The 21,550-nt window shown below is 48.6% G+C and overlaps 1 protein-coding gene across 12 annotated transcripts in view; it reads right to left on the reverse strand.

Annotated features, from left to right (window-relative positions):
* The window catches only part of EP400 (E1A binding protein p400), an 86,406-nt gene extending 67,188 nt beyond the window's left edge, over positions 1-19,218 (reverse strand). For 7 of the 12 annotated variants that reach the window (XM_064272007.1, XM_064272006.1, XM_064272013.1 and 4 more), the window contains exons 1-3: positions 19,123-19,218; positions 8,862-10,228; positions 7,103-7,213 (exon numbers count right to left, since the gene is read on the reverse strand). In XM_064272007.1, the coding sequence (XP_064128077.1) occupies positions 7,103-7,213; positions 8,862-10,193 (1,443 nt within the window). In that variant the 5' untranslated portion in view covers positions 10,194-10,228; positions 19,123-19,218. The remainder of the gene's footprint in view (positions 1-7,102; positions 7,214-8,861; positions 10,229-19,122) is intronic. The other 5 variants (XM_064272012.1, XM_064272009.1, XM_064272011.1 and 2 more) reach the window with 1 other exon arrangement.
* Positions 19,219-21,550: the final 2,332 nt, after the last annotated feature.

A 21,550-nucleotide genomic window follows, 5' to 3' on the forward strand; every position in this document is an offset into this window, starting at 1 on the left:
TCAACTTCAAGGCTCAATCTAAGGCTACAGTAATCAAGTCTGTGTGGTCCTGGCTGAAGGGTCAACAGACAGATCCAAAGAACTGAATGGAGAGCAAATAGACAGGGCCACACTCATACACCATCTAATCTCCAACTGAGGCCCAATGGCAATCTCATGGGGGATGGGAAGTCTTCAACCAATGGTGCTGGAAAATCAGGTTGTCGTTAGGTACCTTCGAGTCAGTTCCAACTCATAGCGACCCTACGTACAACAGAGCGAAACACTGCCCAGTCCTGCACCATCCTCACAATTGTTGTTATGCTTGAGCCCATTGTTGCAGCCTGTACGTCAATCCACCTTGTTGAGGGTTTTCCTTTTTCGCTGACCCTCTACTTTACCAAGCATGATGTTCTTCTCCAGGAACTGATCCCCCCTGATAACATGACAAAAGCATGTGAGATGACGTCTCGCCATTCTCGCTTCTAAGGAATATTCTGGTTGTACTTCTTCCAAGACAGATTTGTTCATTCTTTTGGCAGTCCATGGTATAATCGATATTCTTCACCAATGCCATAAAAATCGGGCACAAGTGAAAATGTGATGTTTTTCTTTATTAAAATAAAATCTGCGTTCATCAAAGGATACTGGCAGAGTAGGCCATACTCTCTTTCGCTAACTTCTGGCTGTCGCTGACACGCGTTTTCCCGGAGGACCTAGATGCACGGGTCGTGTTTGTAGCTGTGTTCTAACTGAGCTTCATATGCTCTGCCAAGGGCATGGAAACTCCTCCAGGCAACTTGTAAATTGCTGACATTTATTTTTGGTTTGCAGAACCAAAATACTTGTACAATATCCTCACTAATATCTTATTGGAAAAGATATTGTCTTTAAAATACAAACTTGATTTTAATTAAAAATCATCATTTGAAATCTTGGAAATAGAAAAAAAATTTTCACAGAGAAAAGCAGCACTCTGTGATGGGAACTTAATTCTGGGCGCCCATTTTGAGAGAAACAATGCCAAAACAGAATTTATCCCTAGGAGCCGTAATGTTATTTCAGGAAGTCTAGAAACTACACCAAGAAAAAGACCAGTTGAAGGAAAAAGAGATGTGTAGCTCGCAGGAAAGACAACTTAGGACATCTGCCACACGTTTCTCTGAAGGAATGAATTAAGACCAGGAGTAGCTGGCGTTTACTGCCCAATTTATACAAACAGGAAAATAAACTCAAAAATGTTAATAAAACTGGAACTTGCCAACAAAGAAAAATGCCCACTTTGTGAGACTGGGTGCTGTCACCGAGAAGGACAGAAAGGGCCACGAAGGAGTGGGGTGACCACCTTTCTGAGTATCTCAACAGAACTAGGACTTCAGCCTAAATGACCTAAGGTCTCTTTTAATTCAAGATTCTAAAAGAAACCTAAGTTTAACCTTGGGTAATGATAACTGAGAAGGTGCCCTGATGGTGCAGAGGTTAACCACTTGGCTACTAACCAAAAGATCCACGGTTCAAACCTACCAGTGGCCCCCGTGAAAGAAAAGACCTGGTGATCTGCTCCCATAAAGACTGCAGGCTAGGAAACCCTATGAGCCAGTTCTGCTCTGTCCTATATGGTCAATATGAGCTGAATAGTCTCTACAGCACACAACACCACGATGATAGATAACGGGAAACCTCAAAGTACAAACAAAAAAGCCACTCGTGCCTTCTTTTTACAGCACATTCACACAAGCTGAGACACCGCTTTATACCTCTAAATTTTTAACAATACATTCTAAAATATGAACATGTATGTAACACGATATAAAAAAAAAAAACTAGGTTAGAGTTACATGCTTATAAATAATAATTCACCGTCCCTAACATTAGCATTTCTGAAAAATAATCTCCAATTAGGGTGTTTTTTTAAGACCTAAATAACTGGAACCATACCAGTATTATTTTGTATGTAGTAACTACACTCAACAATACTATCCAAAAAAGCCTCTTGGAAGCAGATGAAACGTGATATACACACACCCAATGCTGAGAAATCTGGACTTATTTCTAGAACTGACTTAGCAATACACTAGTTTATGATAAAAATCATGCCAAGAGCAGAACTCATCCTGAGGGCATCTTCACCCTTTCCAGAATGTCTAACCCATGGTGACGCGCGCTGTGGTTCCAGTTCACAGACTCTCACTTCTGATCCGCACTCCTCTGTGGGGCAGTACCCGAGCCCCTCAGCCCTTCTACGCCGGTGGACATTCCGGTTCTTTCCAGATTGGATCCCTGACAATGCTGCTGGGACGTCATGATCTGTGTTGGCTGGCGCACACATACAAGAGTATCTTGAGTTCGTGCTCACCTCTTCCAGATAAGGCAAGATGTTCCCACCTAACGTGCACTAGAACCACCACTGCCCTCCATCACGGTCCACCTAGCTGAGTTTCTGACAAGCTGGTGAGCGTGACAGAACTCCGAGTGGTTAACTGACATCACTGTGGGAACAGAACTGCACATTGTTTTCACGTCCTTACAGGCACTCCTTGGCCGCTCTTGTCCCTCTGCTTCTGTAAGTTCAAGCATTTATCATGTGGTCCACATGCATTATTCTTTTACGGTCCTCCATGTAGCAACGGGAAAGATGCCCCACTGATAAATTTTCAGACAATCTTCAATTTAAGACTTAGCTTCAAATAGTATCCAAATCATCACAACAAACACCTCAATGTTGGCTTCAATTAGTCCCCAGTAAAGGAACCAGTCTTCTTGGAGAAATGGCCGATTCCAGGGCTGGAGGAAGGAATTACACAAGGAAAACCTCTTGTGCCAGAAAGTGAGGAAGTGCTCAAAAAGTGAGAGGGAAGTGTCGGAAGTACACCAGAGCCAGCCTGAAGGAGCGCCAACTGGTCAAATTATAATTTGAGTATCAAAATGAGTAATGATAGAATAACGGTGGTGAGTGGGGAGGCTGAGCAGCGGCACAAGCAGACCTTCTGAAGCGACAGAACTTACACCTGGACAAGCACGTGGGTTACATGGGTGCACGCATCTGTCAAAACTCAGCAAACTAACCCTTAAGATCTGTGCCTTTCCCTACATATAAATTATACCTCAATTTAACGTAACGCATATGAACAGATTAAAGAAAAATCACGTTTGTTTCAATAGATGCAGAAATAGCTTATGACAATATTCAACATCCATTCATGATAAAAACTCTCAACAAATAGGAGTAGAAGGGAACTTCCTTAATCTGATAAACCCACTGCCACCAAGTCGATTCGGACTCGTAGTGGTCCTACAGGACAGGGCAGAGCTCCCCCATGGGTTTCCAAGGAGCAGCTGGTGGATCTGAACTGCCGACCTTTTGGTTAGCAGTCGAGCTCTTAACCACTGCGCCACCAGGGTTCCAATCAGATAAAAAAACATCCACAGAATCCACAGCTAACGTCACATTTAAGGTGAGGACTGAACGCTCTGCCGAAGGTCAGCAACACGACACTCCTGCTCAACACCACACTGCAAGTCCTTGTCAGCGCAACCGGGTGAAAAAGAAAGAAAAGGCACAGATTGGAAAGAGAAGAAAAAGTCTCGCTCTCTTTGCAGACATGATTGTCTATGCAGAAAATCCCATGGAATCTACCAGAAAAGCTCCTGAAAGTAAGAAAGAGTTTAACAATGTTGCAGAATACCAGTTCAAATATCAACTGTGTTTCTATGTATTTGTAACAAGCAGCCGGCACCCCACTCAAAAAAATGAAGTACTATTTATAGTACCAGACAAAAATTAGAATACTTAGTTATAAATCTAACAAAATATGTACCGGATTGGTATGCTCAAGGTTACAAAACACTGATGAAACAAATCAAAGACCTAATAAATGGTGAGCTATACTATGTTCATGGGCTCGACAACTCAGTATCGCCAAGATATCAAGTCTGCCCAAACTGGTCAACGTATTCAGTACAATCCCAATCAAAATCCCAGCAAGGTGTTCTGTAGACATCGACAAGCTGAACCTAAAATTCACATGGAAAGGGAAAGGAGCTAAAGGGGCAAAAACAATTTTAAAAAAGAAGAACAAAGTTGAAGAGCTCACACTGCCTGACTGCAAGACTTATTACAAAACTACAGTCATCAAGACAGCGTGGCACTGGCACAGACACACACACAGATCAACGGAGGAGAAGAGGGAGGCCAGAAACACACACACACAAATATGATCAACTTATTTTTGACAAAGACGTAAAGTCAATTCAACAAAGAAGGGATAGTCTCTTCAAGAAACGGTACTGGAAAAACTGAACACCCATATGCCAAAAAAAAAGAGCCTGTACTTACACCTCCCACATGACACAAAAGTCTACCCAAAGTGAAACACCGACCTAAACGTAGAACAAACTATAGAACCTCTAGAAAGAAAACATAAGAGAAAATCTTTGTGACCTTGGGTTAAGCTAAAAGTTCTTAGACAGGACATCAAAAGTACATCCACAGAAGGAAAAAAAACCTGATAAATTGGACTTCATTGAAATTTAAAATTTTGCTTGTGAAAGACAGTGTTAACAATAAAAAGACAAGCCGTTGAATAAGAGAAAATATTTGCAAACTGCATCTCTGACAAAGGACCTGTATCCAGATTACATAAAGAACTGTCGAAACAAAAAGAAAACCACCCAATGAAAAAAATGGGCAAAAGACATGAACAGACACTTCACCACAAAAGATATGCAAACAGGCAAATGGAAAGATGTTCAACAAAATACTGGTAAATAAAACAACATGGGCAATCTCAACTATATTGTGCTAAGTGGAAGACAGACTGATAAGGCTCCATACTGGATAATTCCATTTATATTTCTTTCTGCAAAAGGCAAAATCAGAGATGGAGAACAAAGACTAAGGGTGGGGGGAGGGTCTGGCTACAAAGGGGCAGTGTGCGGGAACTTCTGCGGGGCAATGAAACTGTTCTGTCTCTTGATTGCGATAATGGCTACACAACTCTATGCATTTGTCAAAACTTACACAACTGAGGACAAAAAAGAGTGAATTGTACTGAATGTAAATGAAATAAAATTACATAAAAATAATACTGGTAGTGATGTACTATAACCCACTGACTAAAATCAGAATCTACGCAGGATTGAATATGTAATTGGGGGAAAAGGGAGAGCTCCTGCTACAGCAGAATGCCAACTAATAAACACAGAAGGGATACTGAGGTTAGACAATACACTGTGCCATTTTTAAGGCAGTAACTGATTCATGCAAGACTCATCAACAGATGCTAAAATCAGTGGGTGAAAATATAATGAGGATACATGCATGCAGTCTCAAAGTATCTCCCCCAAATTATTTATAATTTTACAAAAGGAAAAAACAATAGCTTTCTAGTGAAAGAGCCTGGTGGATACCACCTTCACCAAATGTCAACGTTAACGTCACCAGGTGTGGGACAAACGGACACCATGGCCTCCTGCTACGATGCCCTGAGAGATACATTGTCATATCCATGCATTCCTCTCAAAAATACATGACACAATTACTGGCCTGATGGCAACTGGAGAGGCCCTGAGAGTATGGCCCCTGGACACCCTTTAACTCAGTACTGAAGTCACTCCTGAGGTTCACCCTTCAGCCAAAGATTAGACAGGCCTACAAAACAAACAGTAATACATGTACCTCAACCATGTACACAAGACTAAATGGGCACACCAGCTCAGGAGCAAGGACAAGAAGGGAGGAAGGGACAGCAAAGCTAGACGAATAGAAATGGGGGACCCAAGGTCTGAAGGGGAGAGTGTTGACACGTCGTGGGGTTGACAACCAATGTCACAAAATAGGCATATTAATTGTTTAATGAGAAACTAATTTGCTCTGTAAACCTTCACCTAAAGCACAATTAAAAAAAAAAAAAGAATACATGACACGAGTCTAACACAGGAAACATTAGACAAACTCATATCAAAAGACATTGTACAAAGCAACCAGCTTGTACCCTTCAGAAATATCAAGGTCATGAGGGACTGAGGAACTGGTACACATTAAAGATCAGGAAACACAGGGTCCTGGGCTCGGGAAATAGCCACAGAGGACACTGTTGGGACAACAGGCGCACTGTGGGCATGAACCGTGGGCTATTTAATAGTCTTGTGTCATCGTAAAATTCCCTGATCCTGATCGTTGTATTGTGGTTAGGTGAGATAACCCTTACCTAACAGCCTTACCTAATATGTGCTGAAGTATTTAGGGATAAAGGGGCATAATACACTGTCTGCAACTTATTCTCCAATGGTTGGAGGAGATACGTCTATATATACACACATGTATACACACACACAGAGGGAGAGAGGAAAGGAAAGAGTGAATAATGCAAATGGGTCGACAAGCTGACAATAGCTGAATTGGGACAAAGTGTATAGGAGAGTTCTTTGTACTATTCTTGCAATTTTTACGTAGGTTTGAAATTACATATCAAAATGAGAAATAACAAAACACGCTGTCACCACAAAGATGAAATTGCTTTCTGAGCTCAACAAAATCTACTGCAAAATTCCTAGAATTTGATCTAACTTTTAATTTTTGGCATCACTAAGGTAACACTAGATGATCTTCAGGAAATTAACGATAATCTAGTTCACATTCAGTTAGGATTCATTTAAAGCCTATGACCCCCACGGCTTCAGAGGCATAATTCACCTGAGCTTCTCCCCTAGCTACAGAAATACCAACTGATCCCCTTACATCTTTTTGTCTTGTTCTGTTTTGCACTGTTCTCAAAAACACAGGTCAAAAGACAGAGGAGGAACGACATGTAAAGCACAGCACACGGGAAGTCCTGCGCACACATTCAACAGGGCTTGGAGGGGCAGGGGGCATGCATGCTAAAAGCTACTACTGCGTTAAGGTCAACATGAAAAAAATAATGCATTAGGGTCTGTGTTGTCATTTACTCATGCAATTTAGTTTTAAAATTTTATATGCAGGAAGTTTTTTTTTTTTTTTTAAATAAGGAATGGGCTCTGGAAAAAAAAATGCTGAAGAGCAAATAGTAAATTGAAGGTTAAAATATTCTGGATGAAAGAAAAGTTTGGGATGAGACTACATTTGAGAACCATCGAAAAGTACCTGCAGTGGTTGCTGCTGGGATGAAAAAGCAGCAGAAACCTTTGGCGGAAGCTGGGTTGCTATAGCAACAGGAGTCCCAGTCTGCCCATCCTTTCCTGTCACAACCTTTACCTGAGAGGAAATATTTTGAGAAAAAAAGGCAACATAATTTTTAAGACTGCTCAAAATGTTGTTAGACTTTCATTGCTGATAGCTCACGGATGTTCGGTGTTTAAAAATGGAACGGTTTTGAATGGAATCCTGTGAAAGGATGCTGAGCTCACAGAGTTTATCACGTGACACCTCACTCATCGGCCACCCTCGCAGAAGCGCCAGTATGAGTCACCAGGGAGACACCCTCAGATTCTCTCACTGCCAATTTTAAAACTGGAGTGGCAGACAGGCTTCCAGTAACAAAAGCCCTGACATCTGTATGGGCAATTTGCACAACAGCCATCCTGTTCCCTACTAGACGTAGGGTCAGAATGGCAAAGGGCCACTTCAGCAGGATGTTTTAAAAGGATTGTTTTCTTCTCTTTAAGCACAGATAAGACGGATTGAGTTTACAGACAACATTGGTGTCACTGGTACAAACATAAAGAGGACTGAATATACTACTCATGGCAATAGAGGTGGAACCCTCAAAATAATCAGATAAATCTTTTGAAGAATAAAAATGGTTCATCCTGGAACAGTATTGAAGAAAACACAAATGGCAAAGCCACACAGATACATCCATAAATGTCATGAGGACTGCTGAAGCAAAGAGACTAGCTTTTGTTCACCAAAGGCTGATTTCTTTGCACGGTAAGAACTGACAGAGATTTAGGTTGTTTTCACTGTATCATCAAACAAAATGAGCTCCACCAACATAGTGTGCACCACATGACACAAAGGCACAAATACAGTGCACTACAGGACAACAGACCGTCCACCTGTTCCCATGGTTCGCTTTCTTGGGAACAGGAAAAGTACCTTAGGAATTCGCTGGTACTGACAAATCTCAATGAGGGGGTTTATGAAACACCGATTTCAGGCACCCAAAAAGTACACTGCCTAAAGGAGACTCTATCTTAGCTATAGCTCAGTAGGTAATCGCGAGAGTTTGAGGGTTTGAAATCTGATGTAAAACCTAAGACTATACCTAAAAATTGAAAAAATTCTCAAATGTAGTTTTTTTGCCGTATTTAAGTTACATAATAACTATTATAATAACTTATAATACAGCTGATGTACTGTAAAAGGTTAGAAACTTAAATTCCTTCTTTAAAAGCAATGTTTACAAGGTTTTTCTGGGCTGAACTATCTAAAATGTGAACCTGGAATACCAGCCAAATGGGGCTAAAACTTCAGGTCTGGCTTCTGGAGACCCTTCTCTTAGTCCCCGCACCTGGTCCTATGCTCACTGTCAAAGTTCTAGCCAACACCTACCCACCTAGGCTAACAGGGGAAAGCCCGGATCACATCGGATTCATTCTCTGAGCCTAGATGAGGCCTTGGTACTAGATGAAAATATTTGGATTTTAAACAACCATTAATCACAGCAATATTATTTATCTTCCTCCCAACACACTATTCTTCTGAAATAGATCTTCCTTTCCATGAAGGAAAAAAGCTTAAAGTGCATTCTTTCCTTTGACTCATGGGTCAAATCCTTATGAAGCCAAAATCTTAGAAAAAGCCCAGTCACTTGCGAGTGATTTTCTCAGTTCCTGTTGCTGCACAGACTCTGCTTTGCTTAGCATACGTCCTCTAGACGGTTAAACTACTGATTACGTACCTCATCATTGATGACCTCCGATTTTTCTTCCTCCTCTTCCTCTTCTTCTTCCTCTTCAATGTCCAGGTCATTCTGTCTAAGGTATGCTTGCAATGGGGCATAATGTTTCTTCTTAAATGCTAAAAAATCCATCATGTTCCCTTGAAAATGCTGCAGAAAAAACAGTTCAATCAAATACTCCTTGAAGGTCTCCTTGAGCACTTCCATCTCTTTGTAGTGGTAGTCCAGGCACTGCTTCCTCATTTGGGCCGTTTCTGGAGATGCCGGGGGGATCTCCTCCAGCTTCTTGGCTGATTTCCTCACTCCTGTGCCGACTGCAGACGTGACCGGAAGGCTGGACAGACCAGGTGGCACCGAGGTCCTGGAGGGGCTGGTGGGCGGGGGCGGGGACGTCATGCCAAAGGCTGAGGACCCGCCCACGCCCGGCAGGAGCATGCCTGGTGTCCTCTCGAAGCCCAGGGGCCGGCTCAGCTGCTGACCCTGGAGCACCTGCTGCTGCTGCATCAGCTGCCCTTGGATCAGGCTGCTGATCTGGGGCGGCAGGCTGGCCGTGGCCAGGTGCCCAGGGCTGGCCAGGGGCTGCATGCTCGCGCCACCTGCAGCTGGGCTCTGGGGCCCCAGGTGGTGGATGGTGCCTCCAGACTGCGCGTGAGGCTGCGACAGTCTCCGTTCCCGTACGGCCATGGGTGTGCCTGTGTGCTGCAGCTGCACCTGGGTGCCCTGGGCCAGCTGGCTGAGGCCGGGCCCCTCCTGAAACACAAAGTGCCCCCCACTGGAAGGGCTCAGGCTGATCTGCCGCACCAGCACGCTGGCATCCACGAACCCGCCTGTGGGGCTGGTGCTGCACAGGCCCAGCCCGGGGCCCGAGGCGCTGGCCCGCACGCTTGGCAGGGCCTGGCCCGGCCCAGGGCTGGGCTGGGTAGGGCTCTGGGTCTGGACCTGCTGGGACAGTGGAGAGGTGACTTGGATGTAAGACGGAGACCCATGCTCAAACCGCCTCTGCTGAGCACTGAACTGGAAGCTGGGTGAGGTCGGGCTGGGCAGCGGCAAGGGTGCCAGCGTGATCTGCTGGTTGCCTCCCACAACTGGCCCCACATTCTGCAGGGTGATGTTCACGTTCTGCCCGGCCACCGGGCTCCTGCTCATCAGCTGCTGGATCTGGTACCCGGGCGACTGGGGTGCAGACGGGCTGGCGGATGGGGCGAAGGCTGTGGCTGGGGACTGGGGCAGACTGGAGTGGGGCTGCTGCTCCTCACCCTCGCTGCCGCCAGTAAAAGAGCGGGACCGCTGCAGCTGGTGCTGGGCGCTCGGGGGGCCGCTGCCATGGTGCATCGTCACCCCCCTTTTCTATCCAAGTTAATGTTGTCCTAAGAAAATCAGAGTGAAAACCAAGTTACTGAAGCAGATACAATCGCCTGGATCGTTCACCACAACCGCGACTGGGCAAAGACAGCGCGGGCGTGTGTTCCCACTGCAGATGCGCACACCGAGAAGGCACGCCGAAAACGCCCCCGCAGCCTAGGTGCGGAGGGTGCCCTCCATTTCACTCCTGGGCCCAGGGGCCAGGGCACGCAGGAGGGGGACCCAGGCAGTGACTGCAACGGTAACCGTCAGTAGTGCTATCCGATAGCGTTCACACCAGCCTTCCAGTGAAGTCATAGCGTGAGCTGTCTCAGGAGCCCGCGCAACACCGCTGCAGGGCAGGTACTGCTGTTATTCCCATTTGTGAGCTGCTCAGGGCCAAGCAACCAGTGAGTGCGCAGCAAGGTCTGAACTGGCAACCAGACCCAGGTCACGCTCCTCACTGCACACATCTTCCTGGAGGCCTCTGCCAGCCCCCAAGTGGGTCGAATGTTCCTTACGGCACTGTGTCCCACAGCACCCACGTGTCCAACAGCGCCTGCCCTGTCCAACAGCACCCGTCCTGTCCACAGCGCCTGCCCTGTCCCACAGCGCCCACTGAGTCCCATAACACTCACCGTGTCCCACAGCACCCGCCCTGTCCCACAGTGCCCACCAAGTCCCGTTACACCCACCATGTCTCACAGCGAGCACTTCCCACTCTGCTCATCCATCACCCTCTGGAGGACAGTCAGCTCCTGTCACAGGCGCCCATGTGTGGCCCAGGGTCACCCAGGGACCCCTGCGGAATCACTGTGCGGGCAGGAGTGCAGCCACAACCCCTGCATCACAGGAACCAAACTGTCCAATCACTCGCTGGCCAGCAAGTGCTTATAAACCTCTAGCTACATCACTGCAAAGCACACCCCGTGTTAACTCCACGCAGAAACACTGAGCCCCAGCTAAGTGTCAGCTGCTATTTCACGGGAAGAGGAAGCCTGGGTAAGATAGTCCTTGCTCTCAGGAGGTCCAGTCCATTACAGGAGCTAGGAACAATGTGGCAAGGGAGTCCTGGAGCAGAACGTAGGCAACGTCTCAGACCCTGAAGTTCACGGAGGGGGCGATGTCATAGATGGAATTGTGTCCCCCCAAAATACGTGTCAACTTGGTTAGGCCATGATTCCCAGTACTGTGTGGTTGTCCTCCATTCTGTGATTTTCCTATGTGTTATAAATCATAAAATCTGCCTGCGCTTAAAAAGAATTATGGTGGAACGCAACACCCTTGCTCAGGTCACATCCCTGATTCAATGTAAAAGGAGTTTCTGTGGGGTGTTGCCTGTACATCTTTTATCTTACAAGAGATTAAAGGAAAGGGAAGCAAACAGAGAGTGGGCACCTCATACCACCAAGAAAGCAGCGCCAGGAGCAGAGTGCATCCTTTAGATCCAGGGTTCCTGCTCGGAGAAGCTCCTAGTCTACGGGAAGATTAATGACAAGGACCTTCCTCCAGAGCCAACAGAGAAAGCCTTCCCCTGGAGCTGACACCCTGAATTTGGACTTGTAGCCTACTAGACTGTCAGAGAATAAATTTCTCTTTGTTAAAGCCATCCACTTGCGCTATTTTGTTACAGCAGCACTAGATGACCAACACAGGTAATCTTAAGAAAAAGACAACTAGAGGGCAACAGGGAACTGCCCGGCCAGGGCTCTTACTCTGGGCCAAGTCTCCCCTTCGGGGGTCTATAACCTCTCTGGGGGCTGTTCCACGCAGCAGCAGGATAAAAGGAGCCAGACTCCAAAGGCCCCACGCTGCAGGACTCCTCTTAAAGGGTATTCTGAGAAGACAGAAATACAGACTCAGGACAGATGGCTGGGGCCGTGGGCAGGGGGAACTGGCTAAAAGGTGGCACACAAAGGGATATGCTGGTTTAAGAACCTGCTTTGCATCCTAGTTATGGTGAAAACTATACGACTTTGTGCATCTGTCAGAAGTCTGAGAACTAAGGAGCGTGCTATCTCATTAGGGGGAGATCAATTAGGAGTACATAAACCAAAAAAAAAAAAAAAAACCCACTGCCGTCGAGTCAATTCTGACTCATAGTGACCCTACAGGACAGAGTAGAACTGCCCCATACAGTTTCCAAGGAAAGTTTTCCAAGGAAGGTGTTTATAAATTTTTGTATCAGAGTCCGACTTGATTTGTAAACTTTTACTTAAACCACAACAAAAATTAAAAAGAAAAAAAAGTCTCAGAACTGTTCACCAAAAAAGTAGACACTGCTATGTGTAAATTAAAAAACAAACAACTAACTAAATAAGATAGCAAAGTAAGGAAATGCAAATCCCTTCCACTCCAAACATAATTTATCCTAAAGTTTTATTTTTACAAATCATAATGTACCAAAACGAGAGAAAAACTTCTGTTGTCTAGAAGTGAAGTAGACACCACAGCCAGGGTGAGACTGTTGGCCCAAAGGATGTGGGGTCCTGAAGAAAGCACCAAGGGCCAGAACCTTGACTCCTAAAGGCAACGAGGACACAAATCTCTGTAGTGTGGGTGAGGACCACAGCCAGGCTCCCAAGTGAGCCAGGGACTAGGACTCTTCTTCCCGAGCTGCTGACAGAGGCTAAGACAGCTGCACCAGCCTACCGTGGGTTGCCGCCTGGAACCAGCACCTGTCCTTTGCAGAGGGAGGAAGCATATCCACCTACACAACTGGAACCAAGCAAACATGGTCACCAGCACTGGGACTGTGGGATCCCAATAGGAAAAAACACAACCTATCTTGAGTCGTGGACCCCACAAGGCAGGGCTAAGCACCCACAAACTCCCTGACAGAGAAGGAAAAGATCAATTCCCACACAAGATAACCACTGAAACACAAATAAACATAAATAGGGTGGGGGGAAGGGGACAAAACAGGGGAATCTACATGCCAGAAACAGACCTTTTGGAAGGACGTTAGTGCAAACACGACTGGAGTTCTTGAAGAGATACAAGAGAGAAGCACATCGTGAAACAAGAAGGGATGATGGTGAGTCAAGAACAGGGAACATGGCATTTTAGAGACGGGCGTGTGGGGTCTTAAACGCTAGCAAGCTGCCATCTAAGATGTATCAATTGGCCTCAATCCACATGGAGCACAGGAGAATGAAGAACACCAAAGACACAAGGTAATTATGAGCCCAAGAGACAGAAAGGGCCACATAAAACAGAGACTACATCAGCCTGAGACCAGAAGAACTAGATGGTACCTGGCTATAACCAATGACTGCCCTGACAGGGAACACAACAGAGAATCCCTGAGGGAGCAGGGGAGCAGTGGTATGCAGACCTCAAATTCTCGAAAAAAGACCAGACTTAATGGTCTGACTGAGACTAGAAGGACCCTAGAGGTCATGGTCCCCAGACCTTCTGGTAGTCCAAGACAGGAACCTTTCCCAAAGCCAACTCTTCAGACAGGGATTGGACTGGACGATAGGATAGAAAATGATACTGGTGAGGAGTGAGCTTCTTGGATCAAGTAGACACATGAGACTATGTTGGCATCTTCTATCTGGAGGGGAGATGGGAGAGAGGAGGGGGTCAGAAGCTGGCCAAATGGACACGAAAAGAGAGAGTGGAAGGAAAGGAGTGCGCCGTCTCATTAGAGGGAGAGCAACTAGGAGTATATAGCAAGATGTATATGAACTTCTCATAACGTTTTCACTGGCTAATGCTTTTCAGAAGTAGACTGCTGGGTCCTTCTTCCTAGTCTGTCTTAGTCTGGAAGTTCAACTGGAACCTGTCCTCCATGGGTGGCCCTGCTGGTATCTGAATATCGGTGGCATAGCTTCCAGCATCACAGCAACACGCAAGCCCACACAGTACGACAAACTGACAGTATACAGCAAGGTGTATATAAATTTTTATCAGGAGGGATCAGTCCCTGGAGAAGGACATCATGCTTGGCAAACTACAGGGTCAGCGGAAAAGAGGAAGACCCTCGACGAGGTGGGCTAACAGTGGCTACAACAATGAGCTCAAGTGTAACAATGATTATAAGGATGGCACAGGACCGGGCGGTGTTTGGTTCTGTTGTGCACAGGGTTGCTGTGAGTCAGAACCGACTCCACGGCACCTAACAACAACAACTGGTGAAGAGAAGAGTTCTCTCTTGACAGGGGATCTGAGTAAATCACTCAGATCGTTGCAGAGAAAGACAGAGGTAGACAGTACAGGTGAAAACCAAGCACTGTGAAGGGAAACCGAGAAGCTGAGAGACATCTGAGAGCAGTTTCAGAAAGAAGGGGCAACAAGAATGAAGGTGGTAATCGAAAAGGTTAATGGCTGAGAATCTTCCAGAAATGAAGAAAGCCTTGAGCCTGCAGAATGGAGTATACTAGGCGACATTTAAAAAAAAGAAAAAGGTGGACAGAACCTCAGGCTGATCCCCACCAATACATCACACCCACTATACCCCATGAGTGCAGAAGGCCCAACTCGCACGGCTGTTCCCTGACACAGCAACAACATTCTCCCCCGAAGGCCGAAGCACTGCGCCCCGCCTCCCACGTGGCCGTACGCTTTGTCCGGCTGCTCTGTCCCTCCCATCTCCACCTGCCCTGTTCAAGACTGGCAGCAAACCTCGCCTACTGCTGAGCATTCCCCTTTTTAACCACTCACACTCCTGTATATGTAGGCACACAGAGCAAACACCCAAACACCATGCATATATATTAGACCTACATCATTGTCTTTAAGGAGCCCTGGTGGTACAGTGGTTAAGCGGTTGGCTGCTAACTGAAAGGTCAGCTGTTTTAACTCACAAGCCACTCCGCGGCGGGAGAAAGATGTGGTAGTCTGCTTCTGTAAAGATTTACAGCCTTGGAAACCCTACAGAGTCTCCATGAGTTGGAATCAACTTGACGGCAGTGGGTATCAAAATCTTTAATTACCAATTACCTTATGTGCCTAGGTCCCTACCAAATTCATCTGCTTTAGAAAAAAAATTACTTCACTAATTAATTTATTCAACAAATGTTAAACACTATCTATGCCGGGCACTACTTGAAACACTGGGGATACAAGAATGAACAATACGGTTAAGTCCCTGAGTTATAACTGTCCCACTTAGGGACACTCGTGCTTGCCCTTTGATGTTACATAAGTGTGCCCTCACGATGAAATGACCGAACCAGTACCTATTCACAACAAATTCTTCATCACAGTCACCTTCACCTGCTGTACCTGGAGCTTTTAAATTACTGAAAAGGCTTTGAGCCTTTTCTTGCACTAAAGTAAGAATAAATAGGAACCACGTGCACCTATTCCAAGTTACCTACAAATTCGACTTAAAAACACACTTAGGAACGATCAAGAGCAGAGACCAGGGACTGCCTGTACACTGTTTCTCAAGCAGCTGACACTCCAGCGGGAGGGGTTTATGTTACTAGTTAGGCAGTAAGCAACCCAGCGCACGCTGGCTGACAGGTGTGAGGAGACAATTAGGCAGGGGACGGGAGCTACTGGAGTGGGGTGGACAAGCTGCCCTATCAGACCAGGAGTTGGGGGAGGCCTGTCGAAGGCAGTTTGAGGCAGAGAGAATGAAAGTCAGAGGAATGAGGCCAGCGCCCAGTGAACAAGGAGCAGGGTGCCGAGAAACGAGGTCAGAGAGGCTGCCAGGCCTGTTCACAAGTTTCGTAAACCACGCAAGGAGTTTGGCTTTTTCGTCTGAGGGAGATGAGCAGCTGTGGAGGCTTCTGACAAAGATGTTTTAAAGATCTCATCCCGGCTACTGCGTGGACAGCAAGCCACAGGAGCTTGGTTGGCTTATGCATGGAGACCAGTCAGGAGGTCGTTGGAAGGATCCAGTGAGGATAGTGAGGAGTGGCCAGATTCGAGGTTTACGATGTGAGAGAAATACAGCTGAGGGTCACCCCAAGGGTTCTGACCTGAGCAACTGGACAGGCAGAGTAGCCTTTTCCTGAGGTGGGGCAGACTACGCGTGGGCAGCAGGGCTGAGACGTGGAAAGGTGGTGTTTGGGGGGAAGACCCAGCCTGAGAGACACACTTGGGGCCTGTGGGGACACAGGAGCAGTCATGACAGAGGAAGCAATGATCTGTCGGGTCAAAGGCTGCTGCTGATAGGGCTTTGGCAGTGTAGAGGCTCTGGCGGGCTGGCCAGGAGCTGTTCTGGTGCTGTGGTGGGTATCAAAAACTTACCGGAAGTTTCTTTGGAGAGACAGGATGAGGGGAAGTGGTGACAGAGTTCAGAGAAGCCTTCCCAACCCTGGTACAGCCAGTCCCCAGGTTTCAAAGGAGACCCATTCCTGTCTAAGTTGAATTTGTCCATAAGTCGGAACAGGTATATACAGCTTTTATTTATCACCAGTTAGTCAAATGTTTGTCTTAGTATACAGGCTTCACGGCAATCCATCCTAAGTATGAGTTGTCCATAAGCCGGACGATGGGGTAACCTGGGGTCTGCCTGTATAAAAGAGTGAGCTAAGAACTAGGATAGGTCCAGGGGCATGGAGTCAAGGAGGGTTTGTACGCTGATGAGAACATGAGAACACTTCAGAGAGATGAGCTAAAGGCAAAAGGGAAGACTATTAGAGCCCTGTCCTTGAGTAGCCAAGGGGATGAGACCCAATCCAAGAAAATAATGGCTCACAGACACATCACTAAGTGTTTTTATAAAAGTTTTAGTGACACATGACCACGTTAACTATGTTTTTAAAAAGCACATAAAACTATCCTATCGTTGTTAGGTGCCATCGAGTCCATTCCGACTCCTGGTGACACCACATGACAGAGCAGAACTGCCTCATAGAGTTTCCTAGGCTATCATCTTTATGGGGAAACCCTGATGGTGTAGCAGTGCTACGCTGCTAACCAAAAGGTCGGCAGTTTGAATCTCCCAGGCGCTCCTTGGAAACTCTATGGGGCAATTCTACTCTGTCCTACAGGGTCACTATGAGTTGGAATCGACCTGACGACAATGGGTTAGATGTGGATTTAATCTTTACTGAGCAGTGGGGGGGGGGGTTCGGTTAGCAGCCAAGTGCTTAACCACTGCACCACCAGGGCTCCTTAAAATTACTGCCATATGTGACCTCCATTATTAAAAAAAAAAATTACACGGATAACAAAGAGATATAAAGAAAGAGTTAATTTTACTTGTCTCTGGGTGACAGAATTATGGATAATTTGATTTTTTTAATGTATTTTTATGTTCTTTCCAACCACTCAAAAAGCATATTTTTTTGGTTCCACTGAAATAATTTTTTTTAACCGTTTCACCGCACGTACTCTCTAAAAACATTAGAAAACACAAACAAAAATAATAAACCTCCTCCATAATCATATTTTCAAGAATAAGCACTGTTAACATTTAGATGTGTTGTTTTTCCCTCACTGACAAGGTCACATCCGAGCTGAGACCTGAGTGATACACGTATCTGGGGGCAAGTGTTCCAGGCTGAGGGAGCCCTGCGCGCAATGGCCCTGGGGTGACAGAAGGCTTAGTCCACCGGAGGCAAGCTGGTCAACGGGGCCGCAGAGAAGCAGGCAGGTGCAGGTGGGGATAAGGAACTGATATCTAAAGAGGCCAGAAACGTTAGCTCCTGCTGGAGTGTGTTGTGAGCGCGCTAGGCTTGACTTGTCCCAGCTGCCACTCGTCAGGCAGTCCTTGTCAACAAGTTACCTGGGCTCTAAGACGCCCGGCGGCCCAGCGCTTATGCTCTCAGCTGTGAACCGAAATCTCAGCGGTTGGAGCTCACCCAGCTGCTCAGCAGGGCACAGACCTGGCCTCGGAAAGCCTACGGGCCGGTTCTAGCGCAGGGCGGGGTGGCTGCGAGGAGGGGGTGGCTGCGAGCAGGGGGTGGCTGCGAGCAGGGGGTGGCTGCGAGCAGGGGGTGGCTGCGAGCAGGGGGTGGCTGCGAGCAGGGGGTGGCTGCGAGCAGGGGGTGGCTGCGAGCAGGGGGTGGCTGCGAGCAGGGGGTGGCTGCGAGCCGGGGCTCCCTGAGTCGGAACCGACTTGACTAGACGGAGCCCCCGCTCCCCTGTAGCCTTGGCGTTCACAGACGGGAAAGCGGGCAAGCCACGGTTCCCCGGCACAGAACCCAGGGACGTTACCCGCAAGGACTCGTCGGCCCACCGTGAGACACTCGGCCAAGGCGCGGGGCTGCGTTGCCCACTGTCACGGGCCTCACCGGGCGGGTCGCGGGGTTGCGCTGCCCACTGTCACGGGCCTCACGGGGCCGCCCCCGGCTGCCGACCCCGGACCCCCGCCCGCCCGCCCCCAGCTCCCGCCCCCGCCCCGCCCCCTCGACCCCCGCCCCCGGTTCCCGACCCCCGCCCCCGGCTCCCGCCCCCGACCCCGCCCCCCGACCCCCCGGCTCCCGCCCCCGACCCCCCGACCCCCCGGCTCCCAACCCCGACCCTCGACCCCGGCTCCCGACCCCCGACCCCCGACCCCGACCCTCAACCCCGGCTCCCGACCCCCCGACCCCGACCCTCAACCCCGGCTCCCGGCTCCCGACCCCCCGACCCCCGACCCCGCCCCCAACCCCGGCTCCCGACCCCCCGACCCCGCCCCCGACCCCGGCATCCACACAAGCACCGGCCGCCGCGTCCCCGGGCGGCTCTCCCCCGACGAGCTCCCGTTACTGACACAGGAACAGCGCCGCGCTCGGTGTTTACTACGCCGCGTCCCTGAGCCACCGGGAGTGACAGCCACGCCAGGGGGCCGCGCACCCAGGAAAACGGCGCCCGGGGCGGCCCTCGGCGGAACCGCACAGGCCCCCGCCGCCCCGAGCCCGGCACAAAGCGGGCCGCGCGGCCTAGTCCCGGGCGACGCCGGCGGGCGGCGGGGAGCGGGCGGCCCGGGCCCTCGGCGCGGCCCCGGAAGCCCGCCCGCCCGCCCCGCACTTACCGGGCTCCGCGCTAGGGGCTCCGGCCGCGCTCGGGCCCACGGCGGGCGGGAGCTGGAGCGGAGCCGCGGCCGCTCGGCGCGTCCGGGGCGGGGAGGGCGCGGCGCGCGGCTACGGCGAGTCGGAAGGGCCGGGAGCCGCCGCGCCCGCAGTTTCGCGTCCGCGGCCTGCGCTCCTGCAGCTGCGGCGCCACTGCTCGCCGCAAGAGGGCGCGGGGCGCCAGGCCGCCGGCAGACGCCTCCGGAGCCAGAGCCGGCGAGACGACGGGGCTAGAGCGGCGCGGCGGCGGGGCTAGAGCGGAGCGGCGGGGGCGCGGCCCCCGTAGTCGTGCGGCCCCCGAACCCGGAGGGAGTGGAGGGGCGCGGAGATCCAGCGATCCGCCCGCGGGGGCTGGGACCGAGGCCGGCAGCCACAGCCGTTCGCGCAACACGCACTTCCTGGGCGCCCACTGGGTGCCGGGCTGTGCAGGGCGCGGGGTAAACGAGGCCAAGTTCTGCAGCCTCCGGGGCGGGGGCCGCAAGGCTGAGCAAACCGTGAACAAACCGACCATAAACCACAGGAAAGGGGGACCGGGGTGCGGCCGGCAGGGACGGGGAGCGAGATGGAAGCTAGACAGAGCTGGCCCTGTGACAGGTGGGAAAGGACCCTCCCCGGCACCCGGCTTGGAGCCCCTGGGCCAGTGCAGGAGCTGGACAGTCAGGGCTTCAGCCTCAGACATGTGCCATCGAGGTGCATACTGGACGTTCCCAAGAATTTTTCAAATAGGCAAAGGATTTGGGTAGACATAGCTCCAGAAAAACTGACAGAATACCAGTTGAAATGTTTCAACAAACAGATGCAACGCTGGAAGTGCTCGGTCATCTATGCTAAGAAATTTGGGAGACAGCTACCCGATCAGCTGACTGGAAGAGATCCATATTACAAAGAAAGCGGAACCAACAAAATGAGGAAATTATCTAACAATATCATTAACATCACACAAGTAAAATTGTGTTCTAGATAATTCAAAAACAGTTGCAGAAATACATCAACAGGGAACTGTCAGAAATTCAAACCAGATTCAGAAGAGAACTGGAACTAGGGATATCATTGCTGATGTCAGATAGATCTTGGCTGAGACAGAATACCAGAAAGATGTTTACCTGTGTTTCATTGACTATGCGAAGGTATCTGACTGTGTGGTACATAACAAATTGCAGATAACATTGCGAAGAACGGGAAGTCTAGAACACTTGAATGTGCTCATGCAGAACCACACGTAGACCATGAGGCAGCCGTTCAAAGAGAACGAGGGGATACTCTGTGGTTTAAAATCAGGAAAGGTGTGTGTCAGGGTCGTATCCTTTCACCAAAGTTATTCAGTCTGTATGCTGAGCAGATAATCCAAGGTGGACTATACGAAGAACACATCATCAGGACTGGAGGGAGACTCATTAACAACCTGCAATATGCAGATGATACAACTTTGCTTTTTGAAAGTGAAAAGGACTTGAAGCACTTACTTTTGAAGATCAAAGACTACAGCCTTCGGTATGGCATCTCCAAAGAAAATACATAAACAATATATAAACATATAAACAGCCAATAAACCAAAAAACCCAGCACCGTCGATTCCGACTCATAGCGAATAAACTCATGCAAAGATGTTCCGCGATCAAAAAATGAAATCAACCACACGAGATACCACTTCATACCCACTAGGATAGCTATGATCAAAAGGACTGGCAGCATTGCATGATTCTCCAGTGCATTTGTTTAAAAAAAAAAAACAAACTACACCCCATTAAAAATCATGTACTTCTCTCAAAAAAAAGAAGTGTACAAGGTTTTGTATGAGAGACTGCCTTGATTTGTAAACTTTCACTTAAAGCACAGTAAATTTAAAAAAAGACATAATAACACGTGTTGGTGAAGACGTGGAGAAACTGAACACACACACATCCACTGATGGTGAGAGTGTAAAATGGTTCGATTGCTGTGGGAAATAATCTGGTAGCTCCTCAAAAAGTTAAACATAAAACATACAGTCACCATATGACCCAGCGATTCCATTCCAGGGTATACACTCGGGAGAACTGAAAATGTATGCGCACACAAAAAAACACGTACACAAGTGTTCTTAGCGCTGTTCATAATAACCAAACGCTGGAAACGACCCGGATGTCCACCCACTGACGGGTAAGTGTGGTCCATCCATACAGTGGAGTACTGTTGCTAGGTGCTGTCCAGGTGATTCCAACTCCGAGTGACCCCGTGTGACACAACAGAAGTGCCCCATGGGGTTTTCTTGGCTGTAATCTCTGTGGGAGCAGATCACCAGGTCTTTCTCCCACACAGCCGCTGGTTGGGTTCAAACTGCCAACCTTTCAGTTCGTAGCCAAGCATTTCACCACTGTGCCACCCACCAGGGCTCCAATGGAGTATTAATCA

This window comes from Loxodonta africana, chromosome 19, assembly GCF_030014295.1.
Source record: "Loxodonta africana isolate mLoxAfr1 chromosome 19, mLoxAfr1.hap2, whole genome shotgun sequence".
Lineage (NCBI taxonomy): Eukaryota > Metazoa > Chordata > Mammalia > Proboscidea > Elephantidae > Loxodonta > Loxodonta africana.